The sequence below is a fragment of the Chanodichthys erythropterus genome, chromosome 21 (assembly GCF_024489055.1).
Source record: "Chanodichthys erythropterus isolate Z2021 chromosome 21, ASM2448905v1, whole genome shotgun sequence".
NCBI classification, from domain to species: domain Eukaryota; kingdom Metazoa; phylum Chordata; class Actinopteri; order Cypriniformes; family Xenocyprididae; genus Chanodichthys; species Chanodichthys erythropterus.
Genome location: NC_090241.1, coordinates 40,933,403 through 40,953,707, shown reverse-complemented (window position 1 = coordinate 40,953,707; position 20,305 = coordinate 40,933,403). Strand labels below are relative to the sequence as shown.

Genomic DNA, 20,305 nt, shown 5'->3' with positions numbered 1-20,305 from the left:
GATCTTAAGTCTCGTGAACAAATGTTTAGCATGTTCTCTTCAGACTCCAGAGGGTTAACATGCATCAGGTATTATGATTGGTTTGTGGCAATAGACATGAAGGACATGTACTTTCATGTCTCAATCCTTTCTCAGCACAAGACCGTTTCTATGGTTCGCCTTTGAAGGGCAGGCATATAGTCTTCCCTTTCGGGTTGTCCCCATCTCCTCATCTTTACCAAAGTCACAGACGCTGTTCTTGCCCCCTTGAGGGAAGCAGGCATTCAAATCCTAAACTGTCTAGATGACTGCCTAATTAGCTCATTCTCGAGAGGAGTTGTGTGGTCACAGGGACTTGATCCTTAACCACCTAGGGACTGGGGCTTCAGGTAAATTGGGAGAAGAGCAAGCTCTCCCCTGTGGAGAGCATTTCTTTTCTTAGTGTGGAGTTAGACTCTGTTGCAATGACATTTTATGATTATAAATTTTATAATCTGCAGAAGGAACCAGTTTCATCCCAAGTTATGGGTACCAACAGATAAACTCAGAAGACTGGTAGGATGTAGAGCTTGTATTCAGTGCATTTCCCCTCTCTGAGGCAATAATCCACAAACAAACTTGCACCAAAACTATAAAATCTTCATAAAAAAATAAAAAATAAAAATAATAATAATAATTTGCATGCCAAAATTGAATTAAAATGCACTCCTATCATTCACATGCTTCAGTGCAAAAACAACCCACCACAACAACTGAAATGTTGTCAATCTTCTGGAACGGAACTATGGAAATAGTAAAAAAGTACTGTAAGATAGGAATACCAAGGTATGTTGGTAAAAACAGGTCCAGTTAATATTACTACTAATAAAGGGGTTCTATTGTGCCCTTTTTCAATTTCTTGATTTATTTTTTGGGGTGTACTAGAATATGCTTTCTTGCTTGATTGTTCAAAAAAATACATTTTTACATATTTACCATTATAACAGCAACTCTCTCCGAAGTCTGGCTTGAACGGTCCATTTAGTTCCCGTTTTTTTTACGAAGTCCCTCCTTCCGAAATACGAAATGTGCTGTGATTGGTTAGCTGTCCCAGAGTGTAGTGATTGGTGCCACTTAGTGCGTATTTGGGAAATGTCACGCCCCTTACCATAACAGCGAGCTCTACTCAGATGTAAGTGGATCGTGCAGAGATTTCAAAGGAAGTTTCAGAGTGGTATTTTTTGTTGTTGTAATTTTCTTATACATTTTAAATACAATGTTGTACACCATTTAATCATGATATTTAGAAAAGTATGGTAATACAAACAATACAAATAATCAATCAAAAAACCATGGTTAATTTTCCTAAGGGGCGGTGAACAGACTTACAAAAGCGAGAGTTTACAAAAGCTACAGTAAACACTATATCAACACTAATGTTGGCTAGCAGGCAAGCGGAGACAAAGCTTTGCCCTTTGTTTACATTGTAGCAACAACATAAATCTTATAATTGGAACTGTTAATATAAAATGCAACTACAAAAAATAAGACATACAAGTTGTGATCCACAAACAACAGTTCCAGAACCTTTTGTGTAGTCTGCAATGTAATCTCTTAGGTTCTGGAAGCTTTTTTTTTTTTTTTTTTTTGCATATTTTCGTGGGTGGGCATTGTGCTGTAAAAATGTGCTGTAGTCCAAACAAGTCATTCGTTGTAGTTCTTGGAAAGTTAATGAAGTGAAAGTGACGTGACGTGTAGCCAAGTATGGTGTCCCATACTTGGAATTTGTGTTCTGCATTTCATCCATTCAAGTGTGTGCACACACACAGTAGTGAATATTGAACACACACACCATGAAAACACCTGGAGCAGTGGAAAGTAATTTTTGCTGTGGTGCCCGGGGAGTGATTGGGGGTTAGGTGCCTTGCTCAAGGGTACCTCAGTTGTGGGAATTGGGAGTGGAAGAGAGCGTTGTTCATTCACTCCCCCATGTACATTTACTGCTGACATTGAGACTCAAACTCATGACCTTTGGGTTACAAGTCTGACTCTCTAACCATTAGGTTACAACTGCCCCGTAAAAGTGGATTCTGTTAAAGGTGCCCTAGAATTAAAAATTTAATTTACCTTGGCATAGTTGAATAACAAGCGTTCAGTACATGAAAATGACATACAGTGAGCCTCAAACACCATTGTTTCCTCCTTCTTATATAAATCTCATTTGTTTAAAAGACCTCCGAAGAACAGGTGAATCTCAACATAACAGACTGTTGCGTAACAGTCGGGATCATTAATATGCACGCCCCCAATATTTGCATATGCCAACTCATGTTCAAGGCATTAGACAAGGGCAGGACGTCTGGATGTGCACAGCAGAATCATCAGACTAGGTAAGCAAGCAAGGGCAATAGCGAAAAATGGCAGATGGACCAATAATAACTGACATGATCCTTGATAACATGATATTTTTAGTGATATTTGTAAATTGTCTTTCTAAATGATTCATTAGCATGTTGCTAATGTACTGTTAAATGTGGTTAAAGTTACCATCGTTTCTTACTATATTCACGGAGACAAGACTGTCGTTATTTTCATTTTTTAAACACTTGCAGTCTGTATAATTCATAAACAACTTTGGGTGGGGGGGTGGGGAGCACGAGAATTAAAAGGGACCGCAGCCTGAATCGGCGCATATTTAATAATTCCCCAAAATAGGCAGTTAAAAAAAAAAAAAAAAGGGGTATTTTGAGCTGAAACTTCACAGACACATTCAGGGGACACCTTAAACTTATATTACATCTTTTGAAAACACGTTCTGCGGAACCTTTAAATAAAATATCTCCCTTTGGAGTGAGCTTTGAGCTTTATAACCTTGCAGATCTTATATATGTGCAAAAAGCAACATTACAAACTAACTAAAGTTGAAAAAGCTAAAAAGCATAATAGGACCCCTTTAATATACATATGCAGTAGACATGATATAAGGCAAGTATTAATATTAAAATTCCATGTCATATCACATCTTTTCCCTGATTGTTTGCTGCCACTGTTTCATTGTACATTGCCATGTATAAGTTCCATGTAAACAAAATCTATCTGCACTCAGAAAAAAATGGTAGAGATGCATTGTTTTTAAAATCTTATTGTGTCGAAATGTCAGACTTTGTGTGGAAATGCCTGACATTCTATGAAAATCGGTCACTGATTCTTGAGATAAGGGACATGAGATAAACAAATTTTAGATGTTAGTTTTTATTTTTTTAATACTACAATAATAGAAACTGATATTTTTGTAGACAAAGGTCTCAGATAATGGACCATGTAAGGGAACAGGTTTTTATGAAAATGTTTTTCTAAAAATGAACATTTATTCACTTCATAACTTAATGTGTGCCCGTCAGATGCAGTAAAAAGCATGCCATTTTAATTTGATCCATCCAACAACAGTGTAAAATTTTCAATTATGTAATAATGGTGTTCAGAAAAAAAGATAAGTGATAAAATACATTCTCTACATTTTTTTGTTTTTTTCTCTACATTCTGTTTTCACACTATTATGAACAAACCAGTTACTAAATTCCTTAATTCCTTTTTTAATATTAAGCATATACTGTATAACCAATGTTCTTAGGTAAATAAGACTTATATAGTTCAGTTGATGTTTTAATATTTTTATACAAAAATTAAAAGAATATAATATTTCTTTCAGAATTAATCAAATTAACCTTCATCTGATGTGTTAAATATTGACAAAGTTGATAAATACTGATGCTTCCAACTGAGGTTACAAAAGTAAGTACTAGCAAATATGTTTTTAAACAAATGATTGACAAGACACAAATTAATTGTGTTGGATTTTAAGCAAAATCCTAATATTAAACAGCCCAAAACAACTCTTATAAATGACATACAAATGAATGAGAGAGTTTTATGAGAACACTCAGAACATGGTTAAATAAATGTTTTAAATGCATTTCACTACATGGCGGCAACACACACACAAAAAATGCAACTTACCTACTCAAATGTAGTTTGGCGCTCAGGAGCAATGGCGATGAATGCTTTAATCAAGACCTCTATATTAATTTTTTTTTTTTAAATTTTAATTTTATCTTGTCCAGTTTTAATTTTGACAGCAAATTTTGATTCAGTTTTAGTCAGTCTTTTGACTAAAATGCCATTTAGTTTTAATCATATTTTAGTCAGTAGATCTACAGTAGATTAAGTCGACTAAAATCTAATTTAGTTCAATTGTAATGTATTAAGCATTTCTCTAACAATACACAGATCCTATACACTGATATAGGTACATCTGATATTACCCAAACTGTTTATGTTCACCAACTGTACTTTACTATGACGTTTTTGACTGTTCAAGTGCAAAAAGACACGAAAGAGCAAAATTCAGTACTTTTCAGGGATTGACACACTTATTAATTTTTATTAGATTAGATTTTTTGTTTTTCTCCTTTCATTATAATTTAGTAATTCTTTGTGTTTATGTCTTTTAGTTTTTGCTTTTAAATGTCTAACTTTTTATTTCTGATTGTTATTTTGATACCTCAGGTTAAGCTTATGAACTAGATGAAATAAAATAAGTTTACATTTTTTATATATTTATTTTTTTATTTCAGTTAACGTTTATTTCAAGTAAGTTTATTTCTTTTGGTTTTAGGTTTAGTTAACTATAATAATCCTTATACAAAATATATTGAATAATCTGTCAAATAATGTTCTTAGTCTTTCCTTCCTGTAACAGAAGATACAGTAGTTTACCATGAATTAAATAGAAATTAGCTGACTCTCTCACATACAATTATTTGACTTTATTAACCACTATCAGTCCAATAAATAAATAAATAAATACACACACACACATTTTCTAAATAGAGCTAAAAAAAAAAGAAAGAAGAAGGTGTGTAAGTTTAAGGCTATTTTTTTTATTTATAAAAAGGTAAGTATGTTGAACCAGAGAAGTAATTTCTTAAAAATTAAGTGTTATCACTGAATCATTCTCAGACTTAATACTGACAAAAATGGAACCACATGGGAGAGAACTGTCAGGAGACTTATTTCTTAGCACAAAAGAGGACAGTGGTAAAAGAGGATTACCAAATCATTGTTTTAAAGTCAGCATGAAATCAAAATGGACAATTCTTTTTTTTTTTTTTTTGGAATATTGTAGTATCTATTATCAATAATTTATCTGTGCACTTCATTATTATTATTATTTTTTTTTAAATTCATGTGCCCTCATAATCTTTAATCAAAAACATTAACTCCTCCTTTATAACGACTCATCGTCTCTTCCTGTCACATGCTATGGCGCAAGGGTGGAGCTATCTGGAACTGCCAGCAAGCTTCACTGGGGTAAGCTTCACTTTATAGAGATTAATGCATTAACCACCGCTGATGCCAGTCATTGGGGTGTACAGTGCACTCAAACATGGAAAGGAACCTGAGGACGCGCTCAGTCAGGCTGCGTGTGCACTGGAGCAGAGCAAGCAACCGGAGCGTTTTTAGATTCATTCCTATGGAAGTTGAACGTCACACTTAACTTACGTGCAGCTCAACTTCCATAGGAATGAACCAAAAACACTTGCTCTTACCCGCTCGCTCTGCGCCAACGAACACACACCGTCGGTCAGTCAGTTTTCTTGCGCATGCTCTCTCGCTTTTTAGTGCCATTATCCGTCCTCGCCATCCTCAAATAAATTTCTTACAGTAACGTGAGCATACTCGGAATGAGTCATTCATATCTGCCTCCATTTTGTTAGCAACGCCCAACTTCCAACGATCCAATCAATTCCCGAAGGATGAAATCAAGTCCCGCCCTCTCATTTTAGAAGATGTTTCACTCGGATAGATGTCACAGTAGAGAAGAAAAGACAATCGCAACTTCCGTTTCATGCTGACTTTAAGTGTGAAAATATAGCAAAAGTAATAAAGAATTTCAAAATCAGACCTGTGACAAGACCCCTGAAACAATCAGGCCTTCATTTTTAAGCTTTCATTAAGTGATGAGTGATTTTTTGCTAGACAAAGAGCAGGAGAAATACTAAGCAAGTGTTTCAGAGCCAGCAAAAGCTATGAAAAGAGTGGCAGAGTAATATGCAGCCTGCAGAAGTGACATGCATGGTTGTGAACTACCCACTGTAGTCAAAACACAATAAAGTCGGCTAACCTTTTCCGAGGCCCATATTTCATTCATTAATACAGTTTATTCACTATAGGTGAATAGTTAAAAAAGGTAATAAAATATGACAAGATCTCAGAGTTAAACTGTGTCAGAAATTAATCTCAGGTTTTCTTTTCTGACTGGCTAAATGTTTTGTGCCCAAGATTTAATTCGATTATTTTAAAATATATGAATTTCTCTCTGGTTTTGTTTGGCAGCTGTAGTAACTTTTATGGTTATTAGAAGAGCAGAACTTAAAATCACAAAATTAAAAATTAAAATAAATATGCACAGACTAAATTTTATTTAGTAAGATGAATGTAAACTCAAGTAATTGGCCTAAAGTATATTGATTTACCCCATTACACTAGTCAATTTACAGTTAATATCATAAAAAAACACTTACTTGTAGGTTTAAAATTGTACATAAGGCACAATTAATGTCCAACATCAAATATTTTAGCAAAATGTTTATTTTAGTCAGAATTATTGCGCTTCTATTGCGTCCCGTCTGTTTAGCAAACATGCACGCAGCGCTCATTCACTGTGAAGTTTAGCAGCAAAATGGAAATATTTGCATGACTTTCTAACATTTACAGATGGAGAATAAACTTGTGAAAAGTTATGCACTGAGGAAAACACCATGTCTCAAACACATAAAAAAAAAAAAGCACAAAATGTATGCTGTTTCCTATGGGGGATAGATTTGATCCATGATCAACCTCTAGGGCTGCTTAAGAAAAGCGCGCACATGCAATTATTTTGACTAGGTAAACCTGGATCAAATTAGCGGGACTGCGTGAACTTCAATTACCTTTTATGAAACCGCTTTAGCCCCAACTCATTTGTTAGGTTCATTCAAGTGGAGTTTAATCCTCGCTTTTCTTAGCGTCTTTTATGAAACAGCCCTCACGAAAAAATAATAATTATAAACCATCTCCAAATACACCGTGACTCTTATCCTGAAATGTCTGCAGTCTGCACTGCAGCAGGCTGCTCATGAGGGTGATAAAATATGCATTCTTATAACCGTCTAAAACATACTACCATATAAACATTGGTTAGTAAACATTGTCATAATTGATCAACATTAGCTTATAAGTAATCACTTGGCAATAATGTGCGCTATTTATTAATTGTGAAGCAGTCTGAAGTGCTGCTGCGTGAGCCTGTAGAGCGTGCAACAGTGCCACGTTTTCCCGCGGTTAGATCCGCACGTTACACTTCAAATGTGCGCATCTTCCACAAAGATCAGTAGACCTGACCGGGTATCTTTGCAAATCATCCCTCTCTTTCATTTTTGTCTCGTTTTTATTTGTTGATGAAAATTAGAGTAGATTTTAGCCATAGTTTTAGTCATTCAAAATGCATTTTTATTTAGTCATTGTCTCGTTTTTGTCCGTGAAAAAATGTCAACGAAATTAACACTGATCTTGTCAGACGGTGCACAAATGGATTATTATTTTTTTTTTTGAGTTTGCCCACTTACAAAGAAACAAGGAGTCTAGAATTTTTATGGTAGGTTTATTTTAATGGATAGAATATCCATTAAGGAACAGACAGAATATCAACCAAAAAATCCAGAAAAAACACATTATATAAAGGTTATAAATTGATTAGCATTTGATCAAGTAAAATAAGTATTTGATCCCCTACCAACCAGCAAGAATTCTGCCTTCTACACAATGTTCCCTCTAAGCTGCGCGCATGTGCAGCTGCACACTTCTGAAGCCGGGGCCGTGCAGAAGAAATAATTGCCGCGCAGAGAACAGACATGAAAATGATTGTAGTAGTTTAAATGAGAAATAATTGCAGTGCTCTGGACAACCGCTATAGAGTTATTGTCGCTGTAGAGTTGGAACCGGTGAATGCGGTTTACAGGTTTCATAGAAAGAGAACTCATTTACATTTACAATTACACACTCACCACAGATGTAGCTTGAAAACTCAAAATACATCAGTGATATACCTCAGTTTAAATAGATTTTTGTGTGTGGTGGTGTGGGTTTCAGGGATGTTTAGATAACTATAAAAGAGTTAATGTTCACTTTTCTTAAAAATATTTAGCCATCAGATCTGTTTAAATGCTTCAGATTGTTTTCACTATATAATATATTTAAAACAAATGGAAGCATTTAAACTGATATAATACTGTATATCAGTTTAAATACTTAAATATTATATTTTATTATATTATAATGTAAGCCTAATAAAAAATTGATCTCACAAGGGGATTGTTTAGGGCTCCTTGCCACGAAAAATCATAACCTCCTGGTATATAAAATCTGGGAATTTCATAAGCAATAAACATGTAATTTTGATAGTTTAACACTGTCTGTTTCTAATAATTGACTGTACAAAAACACATTATGGTTGACCCAAACCATCATTGTAACTGCTCAATAATTATATTATTATAAAGAATTTAACTGTCCTGCAGGAGGACAGAAATTATTTTTTAATAGAAATTCTTGGTAAAGACTGGTGCAGTTAATACAGCAATGTGAAAAATCTCAAGTAACCTAAAATGTGCTTAATTTAGTGACTGAACTGCTTGTTTTCAAACATATTATTTAATAAATCACTAAGTTACATCAAGGGTCAAATAAAATAGAAAAGGCACATTAAAGTTAAATGTTACAGTTGCATGATAAAACCATTTTGTTGTGCGTTTACGTTCATTGTACAGGTCTGATATAAAGTATGTTTTTGCTCAGGTGGCCAAAATGTGCGCTCAACAGAGAAAAGTTTTTCTCAGCGAGAAAAAAAAATAGAGGGAACACTGATTCTGACTAGTTTATTCATTCATATTATATATATATATATATATATATATATATATATATATATATATATATATATATATATATATATACACACACACATATATACACTCTAAAACATGCTGGGTTGTTTCAACCCAAATTTGGGTCAAATACAGACAAACCCAACCGTTGGGTTAAAAAATGCATTTAAAAATGTAACCCAATGGTTGGGTTTGTCCATTTTTGACCCAAACTTGGGTTGAAACAACCCAGCATTTTTTAGAGTGTATATACGACAGTTTCGGACTCAGTCAGGGTGCAAGGACCTTAAACTTTTGAGGCTTACGCAGCTTCTCGAGGAGAAATCTAACAAATGAGCGCCGTTTTCTAAAGTCTATGAGCGCAGCACACACAAATAAACTAAATTGACATACTGCAGTTAAATTTCAAAATGTGGTGTTTTTATATTTATAACATTTGAATACAGTTCAGCAACATACATTACACGACCTGATGACCAAGAGAGCTGACAACTGACCATCACTTAATTTACCATCACCTCGCGATTGAAAATGTGACACTGATATGACAGTTCAACAAACAAGTTAATAATATTAAGTCACTTACATTTTAGACAAAATAATGACTGTTTTAGTCTCTTTTAGCAGCGAAAATAGATCCGATGAATCCAAACAAAGAGCACAACACAGGGCATCTCACAGCAACACTCAATCGTGTTTTGAATGATTTAGTGTTTTGAACAAATCCTTTGAGTAAAAGATTCAATGACCCATTCACAAACATCTCTCTCATTCTTGATTAATCGGCTGTTTGAACGAATTGTGAATGAACAACTCAATCACTCGCTTAATAAAACCACTTATCACCTGCATTTGCGCTCACTATCCACAAACCAAATGTTCAAACCTTTTTTTTTTTTTAAATCAGCCCAAACACATTTTAATTTTTATTCAGGAGTTATGTATATACAAAACTATAACATTTATGACAGTAGTTTAGTTCTTTTTTTCAGGTTTTCCTCCCATCCTGTAGCCTACTCCCCACCAGTTGAGAACCACTGACACACAGGAATGCTACTGTAATGGAAATCAAAACATGGGCTCAGGAATACTTCCGTGCCATTCGCCGTTGCCGGCTAAAACTCTCTAGGTCAAAAAAGAAGCCATATCTAAACATGATCCAGAAGCGCAAGCGTTTTCTCTGGGCCAAGGCTCATTTAAAATGGACTGTGGCAAAGTGGAAAACTGTTCTGTGGTCAGACAAATCAAAATTTGAAGTTCTTTTTGGAAAACTGGGACGCCATGTCATCCGGACTAAAGAGGACAAGGACAACCCAAGTTGTTATCAGCGCTCAGTTCAGAAGCCTGCATCTCTGATGGTATAGGGTTGCATGAGTGCGTGTGGCATGGGCATCTTACACATCTGGAAAGGCACCATCAATGCTGAAAGGTACATCCAAGTTCAAGAACCACATATGCTCCCATCCAGTCGTCTCTTTCAGGGAAGACCTTGCATTTTCCAACATGACAATGCCAGACCACATACTGCATTAATTACAACATCACTGTGTAGAAACTATTGGCTCTCTCTTTTCCAGCACATTAGATGCAGTCGCTCCTTTACGTCTAAAGAAGATTAAGGAAACTAATCCAACACCGTGGTATGATGAGCACACTCGGGCTCTAAAACGAGCTGTTAGAAAAGCTGAACGTAGTTGGAAGAAAACAAAACTAGAAGTTTTTCGCCTTTCGTGGAAAGAAAAAATGATTGAGTACAGAACGGCTATAAGAAATGCTAGATCTACTTATCTCTTAATAGAAAACAAACATAATCATAGGTATTTATTTGATACAGTGGCTAAATTAACTAGAAACAGAGATTCAACTGCTGACGTTTCCATAGAGCACAGCAGTAATGACTTTATGAGCTTCTTTACTTGCAAGATTGATAATATTAGAGAGAAAATTAAAAACATGCAACCGTCTACAGTTTCGCTTCAGACAGTGCACTGTAGTGTCCCTGAGGTAAAAGTAGAATCATTCGCCGCTATAGGAGAGGAAGAATTATCTAAACTTATCAAATCATCAAAATCAACAACATGTATGTTAGACCCAATGCCGACTATACTACTGAAAGAAATGCTTCCAGAGGTCGTAGGTCCACTTCTTGATATAATTAATTCATCCTTAACACTTGGATACGTGCCAAAAACCTTTAAGCAGGCTATTATTAAACCTCTTATTAAAAAACCTCAACTAGTCAAAGATACTAGAAAAGGCAGTTTCAACACAACTGTGTTCCTTTTTAGAAAGAAATGGAATCTGTGAAGATTTCCAGTCAGGATTTAGACCAAACAATAGTACTGAGACTGCTCTCGTTAGAGTTACAAACGATCTACTCTTATCATCCGATCGTGGCTGTATTTCTCTATTAGTGTTATTAGATCTCAGTGCTGCTATCGATCACAACATTCTTCTAAAAAGACTTGAAAACTATATTGGCATTAGTGAAATTGCTTTGGCATGGTTCAAATCGTACTTATCTGACCGTTATCAGTCTGTAGTAGTTAATGAAGAGATGTCGTATCGATCACAGGTTAAATATGGAGTACCACAAGGCTCAGTACTAGGACCGTTGCTTTTCACTCTGTACATGCTGCCCTTAGGAGAGATAATTAGGAAGCATGGTGTTAGTTTTCACTGCTACGCTACGATACTCAGCTCTATATTTCCTCGCGCCCTGACGAAACCTACAAATTCACAAAACTAACAGAATGCATAGCTGACATTAAAAACTGGATGACAAGAAATTTCTTATTATTAATAAATTCAGAAAAAACTGATATCCTAATCTTTGGACCAAAAACTTCCTCACAAAAAAACCTTGAATACTCTCTAACACTTGACGGGTGCTCCATTAAATCTTCGTCCTCAGTTAGGAACCTGGGTGTGCTCTTTGATACCAATCTTTCATTTGAAAGTCATGTTTCTAGTATCTGTAAAACCGCCTTCTTCCATCTAAAAAATATATCTAAATTACGGCATATGCTCTCAATTACAAATGCGGAATGGTTGGTTCATGCATTCATGACCTCAAGACTAGATTATTGTGTGGTTGTTCTGCTCGGCTTTTAAACAAACTACAGTTGGTCCAAAATGCGGCAGCTAGAGTTCTTACTAGAACCAGAAAGTATGACTATATTAGCCCAGTTCTGTCAACATTACATTGGCTCCCTATTAAACATCGTATAGATTTTAAAATCTTGCTACTTACTTATAAAGCTCTAAATGGTTTAGCTCCCCAGTACCTAAGTGAGCTCTTAATGCATTATAGTCCTTCACGTTTATTGCGATCGCAGAATTCAGGCCAGTTGATAATACCCAGAATATCAAAATCAACTGAAGGCGGCAGATCCTTTTCCTATTTAGCACCTAAACTCTGGAACAATCTTCCTAGCATTGTTCGGGAAGCAGACACACTCTGTCAGTTTAAATCTAGACTAAAAACACATCTCTTTGCTCTTGCATACACATAACACATTATCAATACATTAACATTTTTCAAATCCGTTAAAGGATTGTTACGCTGCAATATTTAGGTCGGCCGGAACCGAGAACATTTCCTATAACACTAGATATACCTGTACATCAGAATAAGAATGGCATCTCCGCTAATATCTGTCTCTCTGCTTATCCTGAGGTTTGCCGGGTGCTGGATTCAGGCCGTATCCAGATCAGATGGAGAACCTGTGTCTGGACCTGACTACAACGTAGCCCAGGAGACAATGGGCCTACAGACCCAGTTCTGGCTGCATCTATAATTCAGATTTTTAATCCCCATATCCGCCTACATATATTTATATATAATCTATTTTTAATCTCTATAATAAAAATGTATAATTCAGATTTTGATCTCCATATCCATTTACATATATTATATATATCTTCCAAGGGGTTTTTTCCCTCCTAGGACTTTTTTCCCAGTGCTAGCCCGCTGGGTTTTTCTCCTAGGGTTTTTTTTTCCACCCCTGGGAGTCAGCCGACATTGGCTTAATGTAGCACCATCTTGTATATCAGAGGTCACTAATAGGCGGACCGCGGTCCGGATCCGGACCCAGCCGCCGTTCTATCCGGACCCGGACCAATAACCCATAAATTATTGACTTTTATCGGAGTGTTTCTATTTTAACCCGCGCAGCTTTTCTAGCATCTATGGTACTGGTTTAGCGCGGCCCAGGAAACTCACAGACTAATAGCATGCGTTGTAAATCATGTCATGTGATACTACTCGAGTCAGACAGCGAGAGAGACACACACACACACAGGGAGAGACGACGAGACGAGACGAGACGAATGAGAGACAACGTTTCACATGGCGTGCTCTAAAAATAGAAAAGTGGACAGCGAAAACAGAGCTTTTAATCAAGAATGGACGGATTCTTACATGTTCATTCTTCCCACGGGCAGTTCAAAACCAGTATGTCTCATATGTTCAGAGACTGTCGTGATTATTAAAAGCGGCAATGTGAAACGCCACTATGAGACAAAGCACAAATCTTTTGATCAAACATACCCACTTAAATCCGCACTGAGGGCACAGAAAATAAACGATCTAAAAGCCCAATATGATCGATCCAGCAGAATCCTAACACATTCATTCACTGCCCAACAACGTGCTAACGAATGTTCCCTTAAAGTTGCTTGGATTTTGGGCAAACATAAAAAACATTTACTGATGGAGAGGTTGTCAAGGAGTGCATGAGTGCGGTAGCTGAAACCTTATTTGAGGGGAAACAAAAAGACGACGTGTGTAAAAATCAAGCAAATACCTATGTCAGCATCATCAGCAACAAAGAAAACAGAAATATTAACCCATGACGTGCTAGCTCAGCTGGATGAAGCGATTCACAAGGCACCATGCATAGGGTTAGATGTAGATGAGTCCACTGATGTGTCTGACAATGCTCAGCTGTTAGTTTTTGTGAGGTTCTTCAACAAGGACAAGGAAGAGTTCTGTGAAGACCTGTTAGGTGTCACACCCCTTCAGACCAGTACGAGAGGAGAGGACATCTACCTGGCCATAAAGGAGATGTTAAAGAAGAGGGCAATAGAGCTGAAGCAAGTGGTTTCAATAACCACAGATGGAGCCTCTGCCATGGTAGGGAGAGAAAGAGGAGCTGTGGCAAGAATGAAAGATGACAATCCTCAACTCATCTCTTACCATTGCATAATTCACCAGTCAGTCCTGTGCTCAACCCTGTCAGACGAGTATGCTGAGGTGATGAACACAATGATGAGAATGATAAACTTTCTCAGAGCTTCCTCTTCCCATCAGCATCGCATGCTCAGAGAATTTCTCAGAGAAGTTGATGCAAATGCTGATGACCTTCTGCTACACAACAATGTAAGATGGCTCAGCAAAGGTAGGGTGTTGGAGCGCTTTTGGTCCATCCTAGGGGAAATCGCAGCTTTCTTGGCACAGCTGAAAAACCAGAAGGCAACAACATTTTCTATCTTTTTGGAGGATGACGAGAATGGATATTGTGGCTTTTTTGGTTGACATAACTTCATACCTGAATGAACTGAACTTAAAGCTACAGGGCAAGGACAATTCAGTTTGTGATCTGATGACAGATGTCCGCTCCTTTCAGAGGAAACTTGTGTTGTTTAGGGAAGACCTGCTGGCAGACTGTGCACACTTTCCAACTGTGAAGGAACAGGTTCAGGGTGAGAGAGATGTGTCTTCTTTTGTTGACTTTCTTGACAAGCTGAATGTAAACTTCAGCATGCGTTTTGACAGCTTCAGCCTTGGACAGCAGCTCACCCTCTTCATTCAGAACCCATTCCTCATCACAGATGTCAGGGAGTTCTCAAAGGAAGTCACACTGCTCTTCAAGTGGGAAAATGCTGGGCCTCTCCAGACGCAACTGATCGATCTACAAGCAGATGTGGCCTTGAAAGAGAATTTTGGAAAAACTGATCCTACCACTTTCTGGCTTCAAATGGTCCCAGAGACCGCTTTCCCAGGTCTGAGGAAAGTAGCCTTGTACATCTTAACCATGTTTGGCTCCACATACAACTGTGAGGCAGCTTTCTCCACAATGAACATAATTAAAAGCAAATATCGATCCAGGCTCACCAATGAGCACCTACACATGTGTTTGAGAATGGCCCTGACGCCATTCCAGCCCAGATTTAAAATCCTGGCAGGACAACCAAGGGCTCACTTTTCTCACTAAGCAAGTGAAAGTGTGGAAGTGGGATATAGAAGGGAAAGAAAGAGAAAAGGAGGTGTTAAAGCTGTTCAATTGTTAACGTGTTGAGATTGTTTATTTTAAAATGTGTTTAAACTTAAGATGTGAAAGGAAGTTAACTAAAAAGTAAAAGGGAAACTCAAGCTATACTTTTTATTTCCTTTTTCTAAAATTAAGCACTTTATTTTGAGATGCACATTTTTCAAAAGCTCTCTGTTGTGTTTTATTTATTTTTAATTTATTTTTAAATGCAGCCTTTATTTTATTTAAATTGATCATTTATTATTAGAGTACTTATTATTTCCCTACAGCTCAATATATAAAATGACAATAAATATTGTTAAAATATTATTCAATTTGTACTTTCATTTTATTTGACAGTCGTCTCTTGACTAAGCTACTTACATATTTTCATACAACTACTAGGCTGTGGCACTGAATGATAACACAAGTTAGTCATTGTGATGTTGCAGACCTTTGGTTGCTGATTTTTTTTCTAACTGGACCTCTTAGAATTATAATTCAATACCCCTGTTGTATATGTTACATATTACCACGCTTGGTTGTACAGCCTATTTTTAACCACTTCCCTTTTTCTGTGCTTCTAATATGTAAAGCTGCTTTGAACAATTACCAATTGTAAAAGCGCTATATAAATAAATTTGACTTGACTTGACTAGACTAGAAGAAGGATCCGGGTACTGAAATGGCCAGCCTGCAGTCCAGATCTTTCACCCATAGAAAACATTTGGTGCATCATAAAGAGGAAGATGGGACAAAGAAGACCTAAGACAGTTGAGCAACTATAAGCCTGTATTAGATAAGAATGGGACAACATTCCTATTCCTAAACTTGAGCAACTTGCCTCCTCGGTCCCCAGACTTTTGCAGACTGTTATAAAAAGAAGAGGGGATGCCACACAGTGGTAAACATGGCCTTGTCCCAACTTTTTTGAGATGTGTTGATGCCATGAAATTTAAAATCAACTTATTTTTCCCTTAAAATGATGAAACTTCCACATCATTGCATTCTGTTTTTATTCCCAACTTTTTTGGAATCAGGTTTGTATATATATATATATAGAATTTTGCCTGATGCCTGATTTATTCAGAATTTTTATAATCCTGAATAAATCAGGTAATGTCAGAATTTATATATATATATATATATACACTGTGACGAGCAGGGCGGGCGAGAGCCGTGAGGGAACGGCGCGAGGCCGGTGACGCGAGTGAAAACGAGCATCACCTGCGAGGCGTGCCGGCCTCGAGTCTCTCATGGAGGAGCTCCGGAGGCATAAAAGGAGGAGCGACATCAGTGAAAGACGAGAGAGGACCAGGCCTGGACTTTATTTTATGTTTTATTATGTTTGTGTGGCCGGCAGACGTCCGCGAGGGTCTGCCGGCATTACTTTCGTTTTGTTCTTTGTTTATTTTGAATTAAAGTTTTGTTGAACGTTCGCCGGTTCCCGCCTCCTTCTTCCCACAACTACTAACCGTGTTACATACACACATATATATATATATATATATATATATATATATATATATATATATATATATATATATATATATATATATATATATACATACATATACATATATATATATATATATATATATATATATATATATAAATTCTGACATTACCTGATTTATTCAGGATTATAAAAATTCTGACTGTTGACAAAGTGAGGACAACTCTGATTTTTTTTTTTTATGGAAAATAGAATTCAAAATTGACTTTTGTGTTGTCTGATATCTTACATATCTCTGCCCTTCAATTTAAATGCATCGTTTTGATTTTGTTTAATTTTTAAACACTTTGTTTGGCAGTTTTACATTGTGACCTCATGCTGAGGGCAGGTTAAATTGCATGTCTTGCATGCATTTAAAATAATACTTAAGAAATTATTTAAAAATATAAGCATGAATGTCCTGACTATACAGATTTCCTTCAGATGTAACTAAGTATTTTTATTCAGATGCTTTTTTTTCTTTCATTTTTAGCATAAAGATGGCTTTTGTGTTGGTCCCTTATCTGTAGCATCAGTGATGTACAAGAAATTTTTACAATGATAATGGACAATGCACATAGTTAGACTAAATACTAAACCTAAATAGCCAAGAACATGCTGAAGTTTCACAAAAAAATCTTCATGTAGGCTTTTATTATAACCTCTCATCAGCAGTGTTACAGCAGCCTGCACACACCGAACAGAGAGTTAGAGGGTGAAACTCAAGCCAAGCGTGTTTGAGCAGACAGAATCAACAAAGCTTTGTTAGCATAATGATAATGCTAACAAACACTATCCGTTAGCACAACACAGTTGCTAAGCTAACGGCAAACAAGTTCACTTACAAACTCTGCACATCGCAGCAAGCTGTTCTTTACAGGGAGAAACACATAGGAAGGTGGTCGAGTGCAGAAGGGAGAGAGAAAAAAAAGCAGCAGCAGGCATGGACACTGCTCATGACTATTTCGCACTATTTTTCACCTTAATATGGCAAACATTCTTACCTCTTATGGCAATAACACCGGTAAAATACATAGACATAACCAAAACAGAAAAAGCCAGTTTAAATAAAAAGGCAGATAAAAAGGTCTATAAAAAGGTAACATTAATATTAATATTATTTGAATTCAAATAAAATTTAAAAATGGCTGTGACTAGGCAGTTATGAAATGATTAGGGACTAGGGTTGAACGATATGATATATCAGCCACCATATCGGTTATATATGTTCAATGTTATTGTAGTCGGACAGAAAAAATAAAAAATAAAAAATTGGCCGATATATATTAAAGCCGATAAATAATGGATTATTTCCTTCAGCTGAGACACCTAAGATGCGCACTGTTTGACATGATGGTTTTGAATAGCTTGAAATCTGATTGGAAATATTTCGAAAAGGAAAATACTGTTAAGTGCAACGCGCAGCGCAAGTCTGTCATATAAGCTACATCAAATTATAATGAGAACTGTCAAAGTATGTTTTGAATTATTTGTATGCCTGTGTTTGAGAGTGTTGTTACGGGATAAGCACATCCACAATAGAGTTAAGCATTCATAACTAGAACAATAAGGTTCGATTGTACAATTGGAAGTTGTAATATGTTTATTTTGTGTTTAAATATATATATCTGATTCATCTCATTAATCTCATATAGGATGCGTTTGGTTAAGTTAATTAACACGGTAATAAAGCACTTCAGTTTACCTGTGATCATCATTAGCTTCAGCACATGCAGTTCAAAACAGCAATGCACAACATACATAACTATGCTTTGGACTGTCATATTACATAATATTATAATGAGTAAACTATTGTAATAAAACATTGTGAATTCTTTGAGTTTAGTTGCTGTGTTTCAGCATGTTAAGGGAAGAGTGCATCCACAACAGGAGTTACACATTCTGACTAGAATGTAACTTGGTTCAAGTTCACTTGTGCATTTGCGTCATTTTGAGCAGATAAGTTGTAATATTTTTATGTTGTATAAATATTTGATTAATCTCATATAGAATGCATTTGTTGAGTTCCCTTACAAAAATTAACCGTGGTTTTACAACAAATAAACATTAATAATAATAATTAAAAATATACAGTGGGTACGGAAAGTATTCAGACCCCCTTAAATTTTTTCACTCTTTGTTATATTGCAGTCATTTGCTAAAATCATTTAAGTTCATTTTTTCCCTCATTAATGTACACACAGCACCCCATATTGACAGAAAAACATAGAATTGTTGACATTTTTGCAGATTTATTAAAAAAGAAAAACTGAAATATCACATGGTCCTAAGTATTCAGACCCTTTGCTGTGACACTCATATATTTAACTCAGGTGCTGTCAATTTCTTCTGATCATCCTTGAGATGGTTCTACACCATCTTCATTTGACTTCATTTGAGTCCAGCTGTGTTTGATTATATTGATTGGACTTGATTAGGAAAGCCACACACCTGTCTATATAAGACCTTACAGCTCACAGTGCATGTCAGAGCAAATGAGAATCATGAGGTCAAATGAACTGCCTGAAGAGCTCAGAGACAGAATTGTGGTAAGGCACAGATCTGGCCAAGGTTAATAAAAAAATTCTGCTGCACTTAAGGTTCCTAAGAGCACAGTGGCCTCCATAATCCTTAAATGGAAGATGTTCGGGAAGACCAGAACCCTTCCTAGAGCTGGCCGTCCAGCCAAATTGAGCTATCGGGGGAGAAGAGCCTTGGTGAGAGAGGTAAAGAAGAACCCAAAGATCACTGTGGCTGAGCTCCAGAGATGCAGTCGGGAGATGGGAGAAAGTTGTAGAAAGTCAACCATCACTGCAGCCCTCCACCAGTCGGGGCATTATGGCAGAGTGGCCTGACGGAAGCCTCTCCTCAGTGCAAGACACGTGAAAGCCCGCATGGATTTTGTCAAGCAAATATGATTCTCTGGTCTGATGAGACCAAGATAGAAGATTTTGGCCTTAATTCTAAGCGGTATGTGTGGAGAAAACCAGGCACTGCTCATCACCTGTCCAATACAGTCCCAACAGTGAAACATGGTGGTGGCAGCATCATGCTGTGGGGTGTTTTTCAGCTGCAGGGACAGGACAACTAGTTGCAATCAAGGGAAAGATGAATGCGGCCAAATACAGGGATATCCTGGACAAAAACCTTCTCCAGAGTGCTCAGGACCACAGACTGGGCTGAAGGTTTACCTTCCAATAAGACAATGTCCCTAAGCACACAGCTAAAATAACGAAGGAGTGGCTTCACAACAACTCCGTGACTGTTTCCTGAATGGCCCAGTCAGAGCCCTGACTTAAACCCAATTGAGCATCTCTGGAGAGACCTAAAAATGGCTGTCCATCAACGTTTACCATCCAACCTGACAGAACTGGAGAGGATCTGGAAGGAGAAATGGCAGAGGATCCCCAAATCCAGGTGTGAAAAACTTGTTGCATCTTTCCCAAAAAGACTCATGGCTGTATTAGATCAAAAGGGTGCTTCTACTAAATACTGAGCAAAGGGTCTGAATACTTAGGACCATGTGACATTTCAGTTTTTCTTTTTTAATAAATCTGCAAAAATGTCAACAATTCTGTGTTTTTCTGTCAATGTGGGGTGCTGTGTGTACATTA

General features: G+C 36.6%; 1 protein-coding gene across 3 annotated transcripts in view; it reads right to left on the bottom strand.

The window, feature by feature from the left end:
- The window catches only part of si:dkey-237i9.1 (SEC14-like protein 1), a 281,973-nt gene that overhangs the window by 32,083 nt on the left and 229,585 nt on the right, over positions 1–20,305 (bottom strand). The window contains exon 16 of one of the 3 annotated variants that reach the window (XM_067373417.1): positions 17,537–17,563. The exons of the other annotated variants lie outside the window; for them this stretch is intronic. Coding sequence (XP_067229518.1) covers positions 17,537–17,563 — 27 coding nt within the window. The remainder of the gene's footprint in view (positions 1–17,536; positions 17,564–20,305) is intronic. 3 annotated transcript variants of the gene reach the window in all.